The following is a 23519-nucleotide window of genomic DNA, read 5'->3' on the forward strand; positions in this document are numbered from 1 at the left end:
GTCACTGTTTAAAGCCTAGCTAGTCGTTAGACGGGCCGTAAATAATGCTACACTCCCCCAAGTAGATCAGTGGGATGCTGTTATGTCACAACTTTTCACTGGTCCCATAGCAGTGAGCGGCAACCTAATTTTAGCAACTCATTAACCATGTTAACTTGATTGGTGATTTCTTTTTCTAATTGAAGTACGTTGTTTCTAGAGAATAAATGAAGGTCGCGTTCAATTTTTCACAATGTAAGCTTTTATCGCTGTAGGGATATTCTTGAAAATTGATACGTAGAGGATCTTAGAGTGATGCATGTATGTCTGTGAGACTGTGCAATAATTAACGACCCCCCACCCACCCTCATCAGAGACATATAATGCAATTGTATTATATGTCTCTGCCCTCATTAACTTGTGTTTAAAACTGGAAACTTCTTTGACAAACTATTTATTAACTTATTCTGTTTCCTTTGACTAAATGAAGGTGGAATTACTGTAGGAAGCTGTTATAACTTAGGGAAACAAAAGTAAAAGAAATATTCAAATAAATGTGATCCCTTTTTCTTTATATGATTATTGGTAGGGCGAGTTTGTTATAGGCCGAGTGTATGATAGGCCGAGAATATGTTACGCGAATGACAGCTGATTGCTATTCCCTTAAACTCCCTTCTTACGTAATTATTGAATCAAACTTCATATTACGAAAACAAGGTTAAACAATTTAATAACATTTTAATTTCAGTTTTCCCTTTGTATATAATAATAATTTTTATCATCTCGGCAACAAGTTCAATAAAACAGAATCAACGAATTACGGGGTGTAAATTTAAAGGAATGTCGAAAACATCCGGTTAAAAAAACTAGGGCATAAAAAAAGTAATTCGCAATTAAAAATTACCTCGATCATGAATAAAATCACCAGGTTCAAGGAGAGAAGGAACTATGGTAAGCTTTTATATTGGTCTATATGTTGTAAATATTGAGTTCAAGAGAGCAGCAGTGACACAAATTGTTGAAATGCTCATATTCCCAAAATAAACAAAGGCCTTTACATGGACATGACACATGTACATGTACCATAGACTGGCATAGTTTGTTTTCATTTTCCATTGAAAAAGTGTGAGGGTATCTACATATATATATTATTTGAGAGAAGAAGAAAAAATGGAAACAGAATAAGTCATTAAACACATTCAAATGTTTCACTTATATAGTCTACAAGCAAATTGACAAAAGCCTTTGAAAATTTAATTGATTGATCATGTTGTCAACGTATATTTGTTCCACCTTACAGAAGTTCCAGTGGAAACTTTATTATAAACAATGTCATAATACCTGTATCTGATGGAACAAATATTCTATACTATTTATTCCGTTAGGAACATCTACTGTAACATTTATTCCTGTGGAAGTAATATTCCAGAATATTTTTTCCATTTGGAACTTACATTATGAAGGAACTTCTATTCCGTGACAATGTAACATGTTGATCATTTTGATGAATCCTGGTCCGTTCGCCCTAGTTTCTGTTCGCCCTAATACCTGTTGTCCCAAGTCGGTTCGCCCTGATTTTTTTCCCAGTATAGGTGTTGCGTTGTGTGTGTATAATTATTGAATGTGTTGAAGATAGTCTACAATTTCGCCGAATATTTACGATTTTTCATGTTAACTTGTTTGAAGCTAGCTGATTACTTGGTTATCAGTTTCAGTACATTTCAGGACTACAAGTTATTGACTTCAAGGTATTTAGGACTAAGTTTGTATCTGTATGTAATTACGTTACTAGGAAATATATAAGTTTCTGTGAATTTCAGCACTACATTGTATTTTTAAATGTAAAACAACTGAAGACTAAATTATTTGTATCAAGGATTTGTATATCTAACTATACGATTCCTTGTTTGTATGTAATTGAATATGTTGAAGTTTCCATTCACCGAATATTTATTTATGATGTATTCTGTGGTATTACTATTAGGAAATAAGTAAAACATTGAAGATTTTAAATAAAAACATAATCGTTTTTAACAACTTGGCCCTTTGATCTGAAACAATAAAACTAAAAAATATCGCAGTTATATAACACTAACCAAAACATGATTTAATTCATTCAACACTGTTCAACACCCAAAAAAAACGTTGTCAGAATCTCAGTTTATTTTAAAACAATGAAATAAAGTTATAGCAATTCACTAACCAAAACATGATTTAGATCTATTCAACACAATAAAAAAAACATTGACAGAATCTTACTTTCTTTAGAAACAATGATTATATTTTTAACAATACACTATCCAAAACATGATTTAGATTTATTCCACACAAAAAAAACTTTATTTTGGGACAATGACAACAAATATACTTATTGGAATACACTTGCCAAAACTGGATTACAAAGTTGTTTAACTTTAACTTTTTTAACTATAACTTTTTTTAATATGCAACCTAATTTTTATACGACCGCAAATTTTGAAAAAATTTTCGTCGTATATTGTACAATTTTCGTCGTATATTGCTATCACGTTGGCGTCGTCGTCGTCGTCCGAATACTTTTAGTTTTCGCACTCTAACTTTAGTAAAAGTGAATAGAAATCTATGAAATTTTAACACAAGGTTTATGACCATAAAAGGAAGGCTGGTATTGATTTTGGGAGTTTTGGTCCCAACATTTTAGGAATTAGGGGCCAAAAAGGGCCCAAATAAGCATTTTCTTGGTTTTCGCACTATAACTTTAGTTAAAGATAATAGAAATCTATGAAATTTTGACACAAGGTTTATGACCACAAAAGAAAGGTTGGGATTGATTTTGGGAGTTTTGGTTTCAACAGTTTAGGAATTAGGGACCAAAAAAGGGCCCAAATAAGCAATATTCTTGGTTTTCGCACAATAACTTTAGTTAAAGTAAATAGAAATCAATGAAATTTAAACATAATGTTTATGACCATAAAAGGAAGGTTGGTATTGATTTTGGGAGTTTCGGTCCCAACAGTTTAGGAATTAGGGGCCAAAAAGGGACCCAAATAAGCATTTTTCTTGGTTTTCGCACCATAGGGTTAGTATAAGTAAATAGAAATCTATGAAATTTAAACACAAGGTTTATGACTATAAAAGGAAGGTTGGTATTGATTTTGGGAGTTTTGGTCCCAACAGTTAAGGAAAAAGGGGCCCAAAAGGTCCAAAATTAAACTTTGTTTGATTTCATCAAAATTGAATAATTGGGGTTCTTTAATATGCCGAATCTAACTGTGTATGTAGATTCTTAATTTTTTGGTCCCGTTTTCAAATTGGTCTACATTAAGGTCCAAAGGGTCCAAAATTAAACTTAGTTTGATTTTAACAAAAATTGAAACCTTGGGGTTCTTTGATATGCTGAATCTAAAAATGTACTTAGATTTTTGATTATTGGCCCAGTTTTCAAGTTGGCCCAAATTTGAGGTCCAAAATTAAACATTGTTTGATTTCATCAAAAATTGAATAATTGGGGTTCTTTGATATGCCAAATCTAACTGTGTATGTAGATTCTTAATTTTTGGTCCAGTTTTAAAATTGGTCTAAATTAAAGTGCAAAGGGTCCAAAATTAAACTAAGTTTGATTTTAACAAAAATTAAATTCTTGGGCCTCTTTGATATGCTGAATCTAAACATGTACTTAGATTTTTGATTATGGGCCCAGTTTTCAAGTTGGTCTAAATCAGGATCTAAAATTATTATATTAAGTATTGTGCAATAGCAAGTCTTTTCAATTGCACAGTATTGTGCAATGGCAAGAAACATCTAATTTCACAATATTGTGAAATAGCAAATTTTTTTTTAATTAAGAGTTATCTTTCTTTGTCCAGTATAGTAAGCAAGATATATCTGCATGAATTTTTATACGACCGCAAATTTTGAAAAAAATTTCGTCGTATATTGCTATCACGTTGGCGTCGTCGTCGTTGTCATCGTCGTCCGAATACTTTTAGTTTTCGCACTCTAACTTTTGTAAAAGTGAATAGAAATCTATGAAATTTTAACACAAGGTTTATGACCATAAAAGGAAGGCTGGTATTGATTTTGGGAGTTTTGGTCCCAACATTTTAGGAATTAGGGGCCAACAAGGGCCCAAATAAGCATTTTCTTGGTTTTCGCACTATAACTTTAGTTTAAGTTAATAGAAATCTATGAAATTTTGACACAAGGTTTATTACCACAAAAGAAAGGTTGGGATTTATTTTGGGAGTTTTGGTTTGAACAGTTTAGGAATTAGGGGCCAAAAAAGGGCCCAAATAAGCATTATTCTTGGTTTTCGCACAATAACTTTAGTTAAAGTAAATAGAAATCTATGAAATTTAAATACAATGTTTATGACCACAAAAGGAAGGTTGGTATTGATTTTGGGAGTTTCGGTCCCAACAGTTTAGGAATTAGGGGCCAAAAAGGGCCCAAATAAGCATTTTTCTTGGTTTTCGCACCATAGCGTTAGTATAAGTAAATAGAAATCTATGAAATTTAAACACAAGGTTTATGACTATTAAAGGAAGGTTGGTATTGATTTTGGGAGTTTTGGTCCCAACAGTTAAGGAAAAAGGGGCCCAAAGGGTCCAAAATTAAATTTTGTTTGATTTCATCAAAATTGAATAATTGGGGTTCTTTAATATGCCAAATCTAACTGTGTATGTAGATTCTTAATTTTTGGTCCCGTTTTCAAATTGTTCTACATTAAGGTCCAAAGGGTCCAAAATTAAACTTAGTTTGATTTTAACAAAAATTGAAACCTTTGGGTTCTTTGATATGCTGAATCTAAAAATGTACTTAGATTTTTGATTATTGGCCCAGTTTTCAAGTTGGCCCAAATCGAGGTCCAAAATTAAACATTGTTTGATTTCATCAAAAATTGAATAATTGGGGTTCTTTGATATGCCAAATCTAACTGTGTATGTAGATTCTTAATTTTTGGTCCAGTTTTAAAATTGGTCTAAATTAAAGTGCAAGGGTCCAAAATTAAACTTAGTTTGATTTTAACAAAAATTAAATTCTTGGGCCTCTTTGATATGCTGAATCTAAACATGTACTTAGATTTTTGATTATGGGCCCAGTTTTCAAGTTGGTCCAAATCAGGATCTAAAATTATTATATTAAGTATTGTGCAATAGCAAGTCTTTTCAATTGCACAGTATTGTGCAATGGCAAGAAATATCTAATTTCACAATATTGTGAAATAGCAAATTTTTTTTTAATTAAGAGTTATCTTTCTTTGTCCAGTATAGTAAGCTAGAAATATATGCATGAATTTTTATACGACCGCAAATTTTGAAAAAAATTTCGTCGTATATTGCTATCACGTTGGCGTCGTCGTCGTTGTCGTCGTCGTCCGAATACTTTTAGTTTTCGCACTCTAACTTTCGTAAAAGTGAATAGAAATCTATGAAATTTTAACACAAGGTTTATGACCATAAAAGGAAGGCTGGTATTGATTTTGGGAGTTTTGGTCCCAACATTTTAGGAATTAGAGGCCAACAAGGGCCCAAATAAGCATTTTCTTGGTTTTCGCACTATAACTTTAGTTTAAGTTAATAGAAATCTATGAAATTTTGACACAAGGTTTATGACCACAAAAGAAAGGTTGGGATTTATTTTGGGAGTTTTGGTTTGAACAGTTTAGGAATTAGGGGCCAAAAAAGGGCCCAAATAAGCATTATTCTTGGTTTTCGCACAATAACTTTAGTTAAAGTAAATAGAAATCTATGAAATTTAAATACAATGTTTATGACCACAAAAGGAAGGTCGGTATTGATTTTGGTAGTTTCGGTCCCAACAGTTTAGGAATTAGGGGCCAAAAAGGGACCCAAATAAGCATTTTTCTTGGTTTTCGCACCATAGCGTTAGTATAAGTAAATAGAAATCTATGAAATTTAAACACAAGGTTTATGACTATTAAAGGAAGGTTGGTATTGATTTTGGGAGTTTTGGTCCCAACAGTTAAGGAAAAAGGGGCCCAAAGGGTCCAAAATTAAATTTTGTTTGATTTCATCAAAATTGAATAATTGGGGTTCTTTAATATGCCGAATCTAACTGTGTATGTAGATTCTTAATTTTTGGTCCCGTTTTCAAATTGTTCTACATTAAGGTCCAAAGGGTCCAAAATTAAACTTAGTTTGATTTTAACAAAAATTGAAACCTTTGGGTTCTTTGATATGCTGAATCTAAAAATGTACTTAGATTTTTGATTATTGGCCCAGTTTTCAAGTTGGCCCAAATCGAGGTCCAAAATTAAACATTGTTTGATTTCATCAAAAATTGAATAATTGGGGTTCTTTGATATGCCAAATCTAACTGTGTATGTAGATTCTTAATTTTTGGTCCAGTTTTAAAATTGGTCTAAATTAAAGTGCAAGGGTCCAAAATTAAACTTAGTTTGATTTTAACAAAAATTAAATTCTTGGGCCTCTTTGATATGCTGAATCTAAACATGTACTTAGATTTTTGATTATGGGCCCAGTTTTCAAGTTGGTCCAAATCAGGATCTAAAATTATTATATTAAGTATTGTGCAATAGCAAGTCTTTTCAATTGCACAGTATTGTGCAATGGCAAGAAATATCTAATTTCACAATATTGTGAAATAGCAAATTTTTTTTTAATTAAGAGTTATCTTTCTTTGTCCAGTATAGTAAGCAAGAAATATCTGCAAGAAATTTTTTTAATTGGAGTTATCTTTCTTTGTCCAGAATCAACTTAAATCTTTGTTATATACAATATACAATGTATATTCACTTTTTACTACCAACTGATAAATTTAAATAATCTTTACCATTCAGTGATAACAAGCAGTTTTTTTACATCTTAATATTTTATGATGTATTTAAATGAGTAGTAATTGTTGCAAACTCCATTAGAATATTTTAATTGAAATTAGTTTTGGAATAAGGGAAAGGGGGATGTGATTAAAAAATTGGGTTCAATTTTTCTCATTTGAAATTTCATAAATAAAAAGAATTTCTTCAAACATTTTTTTGAGAGGAGTAATATTCAACAGCATAGTGAACTGCTCTAAGAGAAAACAAAAAATTTAAGTTCATTTGAATACATTCATTCTGTGTCAGAAACCTATGCTGTGTCAACTATTTAATCACAATCCAAATTTAGAGCGGAATCCAGCTTGAATGTTGTGTCCATACTTGCCCCAACCGTTCAGGGTTCAACCTCTGCGGTCGTATAAAGCTACGCCCTGCGGAGCATCTGGTTTTTAATTGGAGTTATCTTTCTTTGTCCAGAATCAACTTAAATCTTTGTTATATACAATATACAATGTATATTCACTTTTTACTACCAACTGATAAATTTAAATAATCTTTACCATTCAGTGATAACAAGCAGTTTTTTTACATCTTAATATTTTATGATGTATTTAAATGAGTAGTAATTGTTGCAAACTCCATTAGAATATTTTAATTGAAATTGGTTTTGGAATAAGGGAAAGTGGGATGTGAATAAAAAATTGGGTTCAATTTTTCTCATTTGAAATTTCATAAATAAAAAGAAAATTTCTTCAAACATTTTTTTGAGAGGATTAATATTCAACAGCATAGTGAATTGCTCTAAGAGAAAACAAAAAAATTAAGTTCATTTGATTACATTCATTCTGTGTCAGAAACCTATGCTGTGTCAACTATTTAATCACAATCCAAATTTAGAGCAGAATCCAGCTTGAATGTTGTGTCCTTACTTGCCCCAACCGTTCAGGGTTCAACCTCTGCGGTCGTATAAAGCTACGCCCTGCGAAGCATCTGGTTGTTTGTGTTCTTATTTTATTTGTTCATGAACATTAATAATGTGTTAACTGTTGATATTTATAGCCTTTTTCTTCTTCCCTGTCAAAACCACTGTCACTCTAATATAATAATAATTAATTTAACTATTGTCAGTTTATTGTCTTAATTTTATGGGTATGCCATAACCATTTAATGTAAATGTGTTTGTGTGAATAAAATATTGTCTATATTGTCTATTTAACACAAAACCAATAAAAATTGGGCAAGAACGTGTAGGGTGCAAAAGTGAAAGGGGGCGAACATGATTGGGCGTGAACCAACCCAGATTCTTGTTTTCTTTGCATCAAAGAGGGGCGAAAGATACCAGAGGGACAATCAAACTCATAAATGGAAAACTAACTAACAACTTCATGGCTAAAAAATTGAAAGACAAACAGACAAATGATTGTACACAAGACACAACATAGGAAACTAAAGACTAACAGTCAAGGCAATGACTGAAAACTGTAAGCAACACAAACCCACCAAAAACATCAAGTGGCAGTTTGATACATGTCCATGTTCATTTCAACAGCATTGGTAAAAATTCAAGCTTCCAAATCATAAAAAACATCCAATAATCGGTTCAATGATACCAATTGTTATCTGCAATGAATCACATGTACAATGTATCATCTCAATTTATTTAAATGACAAATGTTCTGTCAAACTGAAATAAGAAACAAGGAGATCATGTACATGTTTGCTGTATGATCATGATGATTGCCAATCAGATAACGGCAGATCTAGAGTCCAAATAGGTACCAAGTCATATTGACTATCATGGGTACATCATGTACATTGATTTCATTGATTTCATTGAAATGAATTGTTATGATAATAACATACTGTATATATTTCATTGTATTTTTATACGACCGCAAATTTTGAAAAATTTTTCGTCGTATATTGCTATAACGTTGGCGTCGTCGTCGTCGTCGTCGTCCGAATACTTTTAGTTTTCGCACTCTAACTTTAGTAAAAGTGAATAGAAATCTATGAAATTTTAACACAAGGTTTATGACCATAAAAGGAAGGCTGGTATTGATTTTGGGAGTTTTGGTCCCAACATTTTAGGAATGAGGGGCCAAAAAGGGCCCAAATAAGCATTTTCTTGGTTTTCGCACTATAACTTTAGTTTTAGTTAATAGAAATCTATGAAATTTTGACACAAGGTTTATGACCACAAAAGAAAGGTTGGGATTGATTTTGGGAGTTTTGGTTTCAACAGTTTAGGAATTAGGGGCCAAAAAAGGGCCCAAATAAGCATTATTCTTGGTTTTCACACAATAACTTTAGTTAAAGTAAATAGAAATCAATGAAATTTAAACACAATGTTTATGACCACAAAAGGAAGGTTGGTATTGATTTTGGGAGTTTAGGTCCCAACAGTTTAGGAATTAGGGGCCAAAAAGGGCCCAAATAAGCATTTTCTTGGTTTTCGCACTATAACTTTAGTTTTATGTAAATAGAAATCTATGAAATTTTGACACAAGGTTTATGACCACAAAAGAAAGGTTGGGATTGATTTTGGGAGTTTTGGTTTCAACAGTTTAGGAATTAGGGGCCAAAAAAGGGCCCAAATAAGCATTATTCTTGGTTTTCACACAATAACTTTAGTTAAAGTAAATAGAAATCAATGAAATTTAAACACAATGTTTATGACCACAAAAGGAAGGTTGGTATTGATTTTGGGAGTTTCGGTCCCAACAGTTTAGGAATTAGGGGCCAAAAAGGGACCCAAATAAGCATTTTTCTTGGTTTTCGCACCATAGCGTTAGTATAAGTAAATAGAAATCTATGAAATTTAAACACAAGGTTTATGACTATAAAAGAAAGGTTGATATTGATTTTGGGAGTTTTGGTCCCAACAGTTAAGGAAAAAGGGGCCCAAAGGGTCCAAAATTAAACTTTGTTTGATTTCATCAAAATTGAATAATTGGGGTTCTTTAATATGCCGAATCTAACTGTGTATGTAGATTCTTAATTTTTGGTCCCGTTTTCAAATTGGTCTACATTTAGGTCCAAAGGGTCCAAAATTAAACTTAGTTTGATTTTAACAAAAATTGAAACCTTGGGGTTCTTTGATATGCTGAATCTAAAAATGTACTTAGATTTTTGATTATTGGCCCAGTTTTCAAGTTGGCCCAAATCGAGGTCCAAAATTAAACATTGTTTGATTTCATCAAAAATTGAATAATTGGGGTTCTTTGATATGCCAAATCTAACTGTGTATGTAGATTCTTAATTTTTGGTCCAGTTTTAAAATTGGTCTAAATTAAAGTGCAAAGGGTCCAAAATTAAACTAAGTTTGATTTTAACAAAAATTAAATTCTTGGGCCTCTTTGATATGCTGAATCTAAACATGTACTTAGATTTTTTATTATGGGTCCAGTTTTCAAGTTTGTCCAAATCAGGATCTAAAATTATTATATTAAGTATTGTGCAATAGCAAGTCTTTTCAATTGCACAGTATTGTGCAATGGCAAGAAATATCTAATTTCACAATATTGTGAAATAGCAAATTTTTTTTAAATTAAGAGTTATCTTTCTTTGTCCAGTATAGTAAGCAAGAAATATCTGCAAGAATTTTTTTTAATTGGAGTTATCTTTCTTTGTCCAGAATCAACTTAAATCTTTGTTATATACAATATACAATGTATATTCACTGTTTACTACCAACTGATAAATTTAAATAATCTTTACCATTCAGTGATAACAAGCAGTTTTTTTACATCTTAATATTTTATGATGTATTTAAATGAGTAGTAATTGTTGCAAACTCCATTAGAATATTTTAATTGAAATTAGTTTTGGAATAAGGGAAAGGGGGATGTGATTAAAAAATTGGGTTCAATTTTTCTCATTTGAAATTTCATAAATAAAAAGAAAATTTCTTCAAACATTTTTTTGAGAGGATTAATATTCAACAGCATAGTGAATTGCTCTAAGAGAAAACAAAAATTTTAAGTTCATTTGAATACATTCATTCTGTGTCAGAAACCTATGCTGTGTCAACTATTTAATCACAATCCAAATTTAGAGCGGAATCCAGCTTGAATGTTGTGTCCATACTTGCCCCAACCGTTCAGGGTTCAACCTCTGCGGTCGTATAAAGCTACGCCCTGCGGAGCATCTGGTTATTATCTTTGTTTCTCGTAAACAATGGTAAACAGCATATGCATTATACTAATGTACATGTATTGCATTCAAAGCCATGTCAAATTTTCATTTCAAGATTTAGTTATCTTGTTGTTTTAGTGACTATTGTGCAAATAATTGAAATCTTCATTTTACCATACCCCAGGTTGTTTGTCATTAAAAAATTATCCATGTACATGTACAAATACTACATGTCATGTTTTCAGCAGAAAAATTACATGTAAAACACTGAATGTAATGGCAATTTTTGAGTACCAATTTCATGTATACAAAAATTTAAGAGAGCAAGTTTAAATTCTGGCAGAATTCCCTTGCCAGTTGCAATTGGGTATTAAATAATATAAGAAATGGACTATCTGAACTGATTATCTTTGAACTAGCACACATTTTGGTTTAGAGGCAAGCTGAGGCATGCCTCTGGGTGTGGGATTTCCTCGCTGTATTGAAGACCCATTGACGGCCTTTCCCTGTTTTCTGCTCTTTGGTCAGGTTGTTGTCTCTTTGACACATTCTCTATTTCTTTAAAATGGTGACCTATAAATGTGTTTATCTTCATAAATTGAGCTCTAGTAGTTGTCTCATCGGAAATCATACCACATCTCCTTATATATGATAATAATATAGTAAATTTCATGCAAGTTTATGTTTTTGTTATAGAGCAGAGAAGTAGGGATGTTGAAGCTATCAGATGTCAACATGATGACAAGATACCAGTAAGTGTTTGTTAATTATTCTTACTTAATTATATATATATCTACAAATACATCAATGTGATTGGTTGACACTTAAGACCATATGCTGTAGCTGCTGTTGTCATAGGCGGATGCAAAAGGGGGGGGGGTAATTATATAGACAATCACTGAAGCATGACTGGAGTGGGGCCCCCTTAGGTCAGTCAGTGCCCCCCTGCCCTTATGAAAAGTTCTGGATCCGACACCGATTGTTACTCTATACCTATGTTAACACTACCTATTTCTATGGAACGCCACGACTGCCTTATGTTAATAATCAGCATTATACGCAGTGTTCACATCATTATATGAAGTGATCACAGCATTATATATAGTGCTCACAACATTATATGAAGTGATCACAGCATTATATGCAGTGCTCACAGCATTATATGCAGTGTTCACAACATTATATGAAGTGCTCACAACATTATATTAAGTGCTCACAACATTATATTAAGTGCTCACAACATTATATTAAGTGTTCACAACAATATACGTTTTTTGTTGTATGATGAGATTTATGAATGATGAGATCATTCGGTAAACTTCGTTTTTTAGCGGAAATTACCGAATCCATAATGTGATCATTAAGGCAGTATACAATATTTAAAACGGATTGAAATAAGTAAATTAAGAAGTATGATCAATTTAACCCAAGTTTAATCCACACCAGGGCATTTTAAACTTATTTTGAGGATTAGTTTCACCATATTCACAACTTAATATGTATATATATTTACTAGAACACACCCGTGATATCGCGGGTCTGTGACTGAATTAAAGAATATAACTATGCGTAAGCCTTATTTTAGTATTAGTATTGTCATCTGATAAAGTCATGCCGATTATAAGATGAATTTTTCTCTTCTTTTAACATCTTTCTGTTTGAACCCGTCGACCTGGAACTTGTCAATTTAATATTGGTATTATTGATTTTGTTTGGAAAACAAAAGTCTCTGGAAAGGAGTATTTTTTAATCAACAGTTTTGTCCTTTATGAGTTATGAATAAAATTGAATCTTTGATTCGCTGTTTTACGTCTAACAAATTGAAAACTGTACATGCTGTACCTATACGCCTTATTTTAAGTCCAGATTTTTATTATTCGTATTGTCATCTTAGAAAGTCATACTGCAATTAAAGTACTACAATCGGGAACAATGTGACAATGATTGAATTAAGTAGTTTCAACCCTGTGATTACGACCCGTGTATATAGCAAAATCTTAAATACAGCGTTTCGTGGTACTCCTGTCAGATGCGGAACGTACAGATAATGTAATAGTTAACAGGTGAATATATAATGGTATCGATTCGACCCGGAACTTCTTAATTATTGGCAATATTAATTATGTGGAAAACAAAAGGGTCTGGAGTGATGTTATTTTTAATCAACAGCATGGTACTATATTAGTTATATATACTCTCAGATCAGTACTTATAGTGTCTTTTTATTGTTGGGATATACAAGTACCCGCCCACATGCACGTTCACTCTATTTTCTTGTTAGATCATATGTATTTATATTTGTACCCATCTAATGAGTTAATATAAAAAAGAAGATGTGGTATGATTGCCAATGAGACAACTATCCACAAAATACCAAAATGACACAAACATTAACAACTATAGGTCACTGTACGGCCTTCAACAATGACGGCAAAGCCCATACCGCATAGTCAGCTATAAAAGGCCCCGATACGACCATGTAAAACAATTCAAACGAGAAAACTAACAAGCCTTTTACAACTGATTTTCATAGTTCGCTCTTATGTTGTTCTGTTACGCCACTGTCCCAGGTTAGAGGGAGGATACCAACATCCCGCTAACATGTTAAAACCCGCCACATTTTGCATATATGTGGCCGTCCCAAGTCAGGAGGAGCCTTTATTTCAGTGGTTGTCGTTTGTTAATTAATGTGTTATATATATGTTAGTTTTTCGATCGTTTGTTTGTACATAAATTAGGAATATTTTTCGTTTATCATTTCGGGGCCTTCTATAGCTGACTATCCGGTATGGGCTTTCCTCATTGTTGAAGGTCGTACTGTGGCCGTTTAGCTGTTTAAAATTTCTGTGATGTCATTTTGTCTCTTGTGGAAAGTTGTTTCATTGGCAAGCATACCACTTTTATATATATACATGTATGTACCGTGCAAACTGACGAACAAACGTAGTAAACGTTTTATTCATCCCCACAAACTCAATTTTCATAAGAGATGATAACTTTAAATGAAAATGTTAAACAGGGTCTTGAAAGGGTACATTTTTCTATGAAAGTTTAAATTTCTATATAAGACTGCTGATCATATTTAGAAGACAATCTTAGTACTTGCCGTGCTAAAAAGCTTGTAAAAAATGGAATAATTGATGTAAAGTTATGTTTAACACCTACAGTGAAATGCTTTAATTGGTTATCAAAAGTACCAGGATTATAATTTTATACGCCAGACGCGCGCTTCGTCTACATAAGACTCATCAGTGACGCTCAGATCAAAATAGTTAAAAAGCCAAAACAAATACAAAGTTGAGGAGCATTGAGGACCCAAAATTCCAAAAAGTTGTGCCAAATACGGCTAAGGTAATCTACTCCTTGGGTAAGAAAATCCTTAGTTTTTCGAAAAATTCAAAGTTTTGTAAACAGAAAATTTATAAAAATTACCATATAATTGATATTCATGTCAGCACCGAAGTGCTGACTACTGGGTTGGTGATACCCTCGGGGACGAAACGTCCACCAGCAGTGGCATCGACCCAGTGGTGTAAATAGTTATCAAAAGTACCAGGATTATAATTTTATACGCCAGACGCGCGTTTCGTCTACATAAGACTCATCAGTGACGCTCAGATCAAAATAGTTAAAAAGCCAAAACAAATACAAAGTTGAGGAGCATTGAGGACCCAAAATTCCAAAAAGTTGTGCCAAATACGGCTAAGGTAATCTACTCCTTGGGTAAGAAAATCCTTAGTTTTTCGAAAAATTCAAAGTTTTGTAAACAGAAAATTTATAAAAATTACCATATAATTGATATTCATGTCAGCACCGAAGTGCTGACTACTGGGTTGGTGATACCCTCGGGGACGAAACGTCCACCAGCAGTGGCATCGACCCAGTGGTGTAAATAGTTATCAAAAGTACCAGGATTATAATTTTATACGCCAGACGCGCGTTTCGTCTACATAAGACTCATCAGTGACGCTCAGATCAAAATAGTTAAAAAGCCAAAACAAATACAAAGTTGAGGAGCATTGAGGACCCAAAATTCCAAAAAGTTGTGCCAAATACGGCTAAGGTAATCTACTCCTGGGGTAAGAAAATCCTTAGTTTTTCGAAAAATTCAAAGTTTTGTAAACAGAAAATTTATAAAAATTACCATATAATTGATATTCATGTCAGCACCGAAGTGCTGACTACTGGGTTGGTGATACCCTCGGGGACGAAACGTCCATCAGCAGTGGCATCGACCCAGTGGTGTAAATAGTTATCAAAAGTACCAGGATTATAATTTTATACGCCAGACGCGCGTTTCGTCTACATAAGACTCATCAGTGACGCTCAGATCAAAATAGTTAAAAAAAACCTGCATTTTCCATATCTGTTAGATACTTATTCATGTAAAAATGCCAAATTCTGAAAATCGATGCCAAAAATGACTCTATCATGACATATATAAGCTAGCGTAATATGGCACCTATATGTGTTATAGAAAGCTGTCTGTTTTATTTAAAAGGTAATTAAGCTTTTTAAAACTGAGTACGGACTATAAAGTGGCACCTTGCTAAATTTCTTCAGTAGGAAATGAACTCGAGAATATATCATACAAATTTTCCTACGATATTTCATTAAAAAAACTTTTTATTATTTAACTTACATTTTGCCATTCGTATTTCTTACGACGAACAGAACTACTTCAATCATTCACCTCTCAGTTTCATCTTTTCCTTACTTATTTCAATCAGTTTTAAATATTGTATGCTACCTTATGATAACATGATTTTAATAACTTTTTAAATTTGTTTGCTGGGCATTACCGTAATTTACCAATTATGGATTCGGTAATTTCCGCTAAAAAACGAAGTTTACCGAATTATCTCATCATTCATAAATCTCATCATACAACAAAAACGTATAATGTTGTGAACACTTAATATAATGTTGTGAGCACTTAATATAAGGTTGTGAGCACTTCATATAATGTTGTGAACACTGCATATAATGCTGTGAGCACTGCATATAATGCTGTGATCACTTCATATAATGTTGTGAGCACTACATATAATGCTGTGATCACTTCATATAATGCTGTGAACACTGCGTATAATGCTGATTATTAACATAAGGCAGTCGTGGCGTTCCATATATTTCACCATGATACAATCATGCATAGCATGATATCAAACATATAAAGTGATAAATGGAAAAATAAGAATTACTGTAAATTCAGAAATTATTGCGAGGTTTTTATTATTGTGAATAATGCGACTGAGTTGTAAACGCAATAATTAAAACTCGCATTTTGTAACATTTTAACTGAATTAAGCATGACTTTTCTCAAAATCGTAAAAATTAAAATCACATTCAAGTGTAAAATGACAAAATCGCAATAAAAAGTGCACACAATAATTTCTGAATTTACAGTAAACACTTTTTTCAGGGGTGTAAAAATTATAGTATTGATTATTGGTTTATCATGTTTACTGTTACATATTACATACATATTATGTATTAATCAACCTTTTAAGATTAGAGTACAAGTACATGTACATGAATGTCAAAAAAACATAAGCTTGACTATCTGTACAGCCTTTATAGTATGCTGTTCCGTGTTAGCCAAGGCCATACTTTAATTACCTATAATGGTTTACTTTCACAAATTGTGACTTGGATGGAGAGTTGTCTCATTGGCACTCATACCACATCTTCTTATATCTATGTATATATGTTAATTTTTTAATAAATGATCAATGTTCAATCATATTGATTACTTCTTAGATAAGCATTGATATATAATTTATGTAAAAACTTGAAAAAAAATTCTTTTTTTTTTTTTTTAATTATAGGTAATAATTGAAAGATATGAAAAGGAGAAAAACTTACCTATGCTTGACAAAACCAAATTTCTGGTGCCTGATAATGTTAACATGAGTGAGCTGGTGAAAATTATAAGGTATGTTGGTGTGGTGGTATGATGCGCTAATCAAGTGTTAAGACAAAAATATAAAAATCTCATTAGAAAAATTACACAACAATATTAAGTTTTCCAGTTCAGGATCATTTACATGTACGGTACATGAAACATAAAAGATGCAAATTTCAACAATCAGCAATAGGCATATTATTAAAAAACCTTTTGAATAATTAAGGAATGACTGTAATATTTTTTCTGTCTATGAAGAAATAACATAAAAAATGTGGTGCACACTGAATAACACGCGTAGCGGGTTATATAACAGTGTGCACCACATTTTTTATGTTATTTCAAATAGACAGAAAAAATATTACAGTCATTCCTTATAATTTAATTCTAAATTCCATTTTAAACAGTAGAAAACCATGAAAAAACGTTGATAACGTCACGGTCACATGACTAAATTATGTCTATGGGTTCATAACAAAATAACGTCAGCCAATCAGAAGACGTGACACATCCAAAATTAAATTATATAGAAATGTTGAGTATACATCAATCAGTGAGATAGAACACATAAAACACAAACTAGAACTGAGAACTAAAGGATAACACACAGCCTTAAAAGATTTAGCTGTTTATAAGATGTTCATGTCTAAATGTTTCTATAAATTGGTATTCAAAATATGTTGGCTTTTTTCTGTTCCTTTCAATAGACTGTAAATTTAGAAATTATTGCGATGTTTTTAATTATTGCGAAAAATGCAACAGGGTTATAATCGCAATATTTTAAACTTGCAATTTGAAAAATTTTATATAAATTAAACAGGATTTTTCTATATATTGCAAAAAAATAAATCACATTTTAGTCTCAAATGACAAAAACGCAATGATTAATGCATGCAATAATTTCTGAATTTACAGTAGTTTATAGATACCTTGTGAGTGATACAGGTCCCTTGTGGCTCCTCGTTTGAGAGAAGTTGATACCTTTTATTTTGCTTTTTATTTCAACACTATCATCTTTTATGATTTTCAACTTTTCTTTCATATCTTAGTTGTTTGTTTTTTTTTATAAAACTTTTCATTGTTGAAGTAAGATCTTAAGAATAAATAATGAGTGATATTTTTATTTCAGACGTAGATTGCAGTTGAATTCCTCTCAAGCTTTCTACCTCTTAGTAAACAACAGAACCTTGGTCAGTAATACAACACCAATAGCAGACGTTTACCGGAAAGAAAAAGATGATGATGGATTCTTGTACATTGTATATGCTTCACAAGAAACTTTTGGGTGATCAGATACAGCATTATTCATAAGTCAAACAATTGTGATATTGTCATACAAGCAAGTCAGATTTATCAATGCATTTTATGACCATTTTTTTAATCATAAACTTTTTTTAACACTTAAGGTGGTACCCAACACTTTAACTAAAATTAATTTGGCTCGTTTAATTTTCTTAAAATTTTGACAAAGTATTCACTTTAACCCTTTGACAAAATTTAAAAATTTCAAAAAATTTGAACCAACTGTTTTATCAGAAAAATTACACTGGTTATATAGCAGTTTGACAAAAACTTATTTTGGTCTTTGAAAAGCTTAATTTCCCCTTAACAACACAACGTAATTAAAACGTTTAGTTGATTTTACAGAGTTATCTCCCTGTAGTAATAGGTACCACCTTAACTGGACTATACAAAGCTGGCATAATTATTTTTGAATCTGACAACATATGTTCCGGTACATACATTATTTATAAAATATACATGTATATTATTCAGAACACTTTTAACAACTATGTGTAGCCAATTGTTAGATTATTTGTTTAAGTATTAAATTGTTTTTATTTTTTATGATACTATAATTTGGCATTGGAAATTATTCTATTCAGTATGAGGAATATGGATTCAAATAACCAGAATTTGAGCAAAAACTGACTGTGTTATGATTATCAATTCACCATGACATCACTGGCATTGATTATATTGGATTTGTGTAATTTTAACAAAGTGATAATGCCTCCTAAATTATACATTCAAAGTAAATATTTACCAAACAAATGAAAAAAAATGATGCATATTGTTACATTTATTTAATCAGTTAAAGTTCATTGGATACTTTTGAAGGTTGTTATTAGTAATCTAAAGAAAATATATATGTAAATAAAAGAAAGAAGTAAAGTAAACAAATCTGTTAGGTATCCATACAGCAGTACTAGTTCTCATCACAATGTCTTTTGTGTGCTGTATGGAACCCTTCTTATCTATCTTTAGCTACTGCTTTTGCTTCAAAATTTCTTTGCTCTCTGTGAACTGCATCCATGCTGTCATCCACCATTTTATTTAACTAGTTCCTGTTTGATATTTGTTTTCACTGCCATATTCAGCAATAAAGATGTTTGGATTAACTTGGGAACAGTTAGTTTGAAAAATGTATATAAATGTTAAAGGGGATAGGAAAAACTCATTACAATTAAGTTAATTATGCTTTTATTATATTTTGAAATGTTTATTTATAAATCTTCTGAATGTGGGAATACCATGTTTATAAGTACTATAAAATCTTGGTCGCAATAGGCATGGATCTGTCATTAAAATAAACAATTCTCTGATTGTACATGTTAAACACATGCTCAATACCCATGCTTTTTGTTATTTTTTTACCAAAAGGTAACAATCAGTAAACTTCGGCTTCAAAACAAGGCATTTGATGAGAAGCCATATTTTTTAAATCATAACAGACAGAGAGAAAAAAAAATGACGATTGTAAGTTATATTTGCTTAAAAAATGAAAAAATCGTTCACAGAGGACTTAGTTTATGATATATATATATATACATGCATTGGTTCAAGAATTGGATAAACCTTTTTTTTTCTTCACCACTTCCTCGTTTCATATGACTTTAAGCATGTGTTCAACAAATAGTCAAGAATAAATTTTTTTTTTCATGTTACATATAATTTAAGATTTGTGTTTTGTTGTAGTTGGCATCAAAGTAGATATAGATAGTAAAAGATTGTATGTTTGTATTTTTAATTTTAATTGATATACGATACCCTGTAGGTGTATTGTGAAAAATGGAGGACACATTTTTTATACATGTACTTTGTGAATTTGCCTTTCAATATCTGTCTTTCACTAGTATTAATTACTTCTTTTCTATAAAAAAAAAAATGTAATTTTGTCAATTTTTGCTGACTGGGGTTTATTTTGAACATAGACCTTACAAGGAAGACATTTTGATCAAACACTGTGTTTTAATCTCAAGAAACTACTAGATGACAATAGTCTTACTGTAACTGGGTTTTTTTTGGCTCTGAAATTGCCAATTACAATATATATATATATATTTAACAATTAAATACCAGTAAGCTTTGTTTTGAAAATTAAGATAGAGTGTGAATTTTTTTAACATAAAATTATCACATTTATACTACTCCTTTTTTACACTTTGCTAGTTTTGTTTTATTTGGCGAATTTTATTGAAATGTCTAACAAGTCTTTTTTTCACAGCAGATGAGCATTTTAGGATAAATAAATAATATTCATTAGGAAACTATGCAAATATGTTCTTGTTTAAATCAAGTGTATTTACCACTGTTAAGGGTACTTTTGTCAGTACCTTTAGTCAGAGATAAAAGTCTTTTTTAATTGTTGCACTTGTATATCTATTTGTATTCTTATATAGCACATTAATATGGTTAATGTATTATATATATATTTTTCTTAGGATCAAATAGATAAAAATTTAGAAATGAATAACGAAGATTTAATATTTTCAGGAAATTTAAAATCATAATTCTTCTAGTATGACTTTGATATACTAGTAACTGATTTCTAAAGTTTTTATAATTACAAGGCAATGTTAGTTACTGGTAAATCCAAGGACTTAAATAGGACTTATATACGTCCTTGGTAAATATGTTAAAAGTTTCCATGAAATGCATACAATTTATACCCCAAAAAATATTTAAAGTCTAAATTTATTCTATCAATAAAGTATCATAATTAGGTAATACTTGCAATCTTCCTTGATTTTAAGGAAATGAACATGTTGAAACTGGTTTATTTATCATAAAGTAGGGTATTCATGATTTTCTGAAACCAAATTAAAAAAATTATGGTGAATGTATTAAAATTTAATGATACAATTGATGTATAATATTGTAAATAAAATAAAACATGTCAAAATCTGTTATGCACAATGCCATTTCTCCTTAAAAATGATGCTGTACTCAGCACTGCTGACCTGGACTTGTGGTCATATAAATTAGAAGTATGATTATCGTACTCAGACTCAGAATTCAACCAATCAAAGTGCTTGATTTGGTATTTCAAGTAGAATTTTCTTAGAGTACCAAGTGAAGTTGTATGACCAAGACCATAGATATATGTTACATCCCCCTCCCACCTCACCTATACTTTCTTTTCTTACATGGAATCGCTGATACGTCATCTCAGCCCTTATGTATATTTTTCCCATGTATGTTCATAGGCGGATGCAGGGTGGCCTTGGGGGCTTGGAGGCTCCCCCTTTCATGGTAACATGGTAAAAAAAAATCGTTGATTATATAGGGAATCACCAAAGTGTGACAAATAGACAAATACCATTTATGACTTAGTCTAAATTTACCTACACAAGAAATACTCAGCCAAAAACCTAAATTTACCTACATTTTTATGAACACTCAGATAAAAGAGTTAAGTTATGTACAGTACGAATACTCAGTCAAAAGTCTGAATTTACCAACACAAGGAGAGATCATTTAAAGGTTAAAATTTACCTACACAAGATCAGCTCTGTCAAAAATCTTTAATTTTATTTCACAAGGCATTATTAGTCAAAAGCCTATATTTGTCTACACCAGGAACGCTCAGTCAAAGTCTTCATTGTTTTACAAAAGGCATGCCTAATCAAAAGTCTGACTGAATATGCTCAGTCGAAAGTCTAAATTTACCTACTCAAGAGAAAGTCAGTCAAATGTAAATTTACCTATACTGGAAATGCTCAGTCAAATGTCTGAATGTTAAATTTAATCAGAAATGCTTTGTTAAAAGTCTGAATTTACGTACATCAGATCCCCTCTGTCAAAATCTTAGTTTATACCTATTTTCAGGATTTTTCCGGCAAAAATATTAATTAACCTACACCAGGAATGCTTATTGAAAAGTCAGAAATATACTTCACTATGAGCTCTCAGTCAAAATTTGCTTTACAAAGAACACTTATAATCTTATTCATAAGTCTGAATTTACCTACATCAGAAATGCTTAAAAAAAAAGGTCAGAATTTATGTACACAAGGAACTCTCAGCAAAAAGTTTGAATTATCAACGCCCTGAATGAGTCCAGTTAAAAGTTTAGAACTTAAAAACTAAGTGACAAACAGTGTCTGTTCTACTGACAACAATAGCAAAATCATTCTATGGTTTAATTTGCTTGAAAGGTTTTCCAATCTAAGTTTATTTTGTAAGAGTTACAATATATTTTAGCCCATGATTCATCCAAATGTATCTACTAAATCAGGACCAATACTAAACATTGACTAACAAATTACTAAATTCAGAAAACGCATTCTAAGCTTGACAGGTGTTTAACATGACAAGTGTGCAACCTGACTAGTGTATAACATGGCAAGTGTTTAACATGACAAGTGTGCAACCTGACTAGTGTATAACATGACAAGTGTACAACCTGACTAGTGTATAACATGACAAGTGTGCAACCTGACTAGTGTTTAACATGACAAGTGTACAACCTGACTAGTGTATAACATGACAAGTGTTTAACATGACAAGTTTACAACCTGATGAGTGTACAACCTGTCAAGTGTATAACCTCCCAAGTGTACAAACTGACAAATGTACAGCCTTACAAGAGCACAACCTGACCAGTGTTCAACCTGAAAAGTGTACATCCTGGCAAGTATACAACTTCAACCTGACGAGTGTACAACCCGACAAGTGTACAACCTGATAATGTTTACACTGACAAGTGTACAACCTGATAATGTTTACACTGACAAGTGTACAACCTGATAATGTTTACACTGACAAGTGTACAATCTGGCAAGTGTACGACCTGACAAGTGTACAATCTGGCAAGTGTACGACCTGACAAGTGCACAAACACCGCAGTTTACCGACACTCCATCTGACATACATTTTGAAACAAAGTTCACAGATTTACGACATATTCTTTGCATCACCTAGCGACAAAGAGTTAATATATAAGTTCATCTAGATGTTAGAGGCATGTTAATAACATTATCAAGAATACAATCATAAATTAGCTACGTCTATTACATGTATCATCTTGAGCATGTTATATGCATTACATAATCTTTTTCATGTGATGATGAAAAATCAATATAAATACTGAAAGCTTCTATCTCAATTTACCCAGCCTTTCAGGTTTTGGATCTTCGTCAAAAGTAAGCCGGTTAGATAAGATTACAAATGAGAAACTTCCGCGAGTTACATGTACTATCTTTATCTCTCAAATAAAAAATAAAAGTTAAAACCTGCAGTGTTCTATCTTCATTTCACGCTGATTGATTTTTCTGTCTTGAAACACATACTTGGAACCAGAAGATTAGCCAACAGTCAACTTTGCCTGTGGAGTTGACTGTTAAAATTGGTTATTTTTTTATTTATTTTTTCAAATGAATGTAATAAATTGTCCCTAATGCTTACATATTTATAGTCTGTTTCCCGGCC

The 23519-nt window shown here is 31.7% G+C and overlaps 1 protein-coding gene across 2 annotated transcripts; it reads left to right on the top strand.

Annotated features, from left to right (window-relative positions):
- Positions 1 to 712: 712 nt before the first annotated feature.
- On the top strand, positions 713 to 20998 carry LOC134683093 (microtubule-associated proteins 1A/1B light chain 3B-like). Of its 2 annotated transcripts, XR_010100949.1 has the most exons (5): positions 713 to 930; positions 11594 to 11649; positions 16729 to 16835; positions 17935 to 18205; positions 18482 to 20998. XR_010100949.1 is itself a non-coding variant. In XM_063542169.1 (4 exons), the coding sequence occupies exons 1-4, from the start codon at positions 891 to 893 to the stop codon at positions 18092 to 18094; spliced, it is 363 nt and encodes a 120-aa protein (XP_063398239.1). In that variant the 5' UTR covers positions 713 to 890; the 3' UTR covers positions 18095 to 20998. The 2 variants fall into 2 exon arrangements, 1 of the variants encoding a protein (XP_063398239.1); XM_063542169.1 differs by having other exon boundaries at positions 17935 to 20998.
- Positions 20999 to 23519: the final 2521 nt, after the last annotated feature.

Source organism: Mytilus trossulus, chromosome 9 (assembly GCF_036588685.1).
Source record: "Mytilus trossulus isolate FHL-02 chromosome 9, PNRI_Mtr1.1.1.hap1, whole genome shotgun sequence".
Classification (NCBI taxonomy): domain Eukaryota; kingdom Metazoa; phylum Mollusca; class Bivalvia; order Mytilida; family Mytilidae; genus Mytilus; species Mytilus trossulus.

Excerpts from the sequence above, each read along its gene's own strand:
- LOC134683093 (XM_063542169.1), top strand. The coding sequence starts at position 891 with ATGAATAAAATCACCAGGTTCAAGGAGAGAAGGAACTATG. Across the intron at positions 11,650-16,728 it reads AACATGATGACAAGATACCA|GTAATAATTGAAAGATATGA; the intron begins GTAAGTGTTTGT and ends TTTTAATTATAG. Across the intron at positions 16,836-17,934 it reads GAGCTGGTGAAAATTATAAG|ACGTAGATTGCAGTTGAATT; the intron begins GTATGTTGGTGT and ends TTTTTATTTCAG.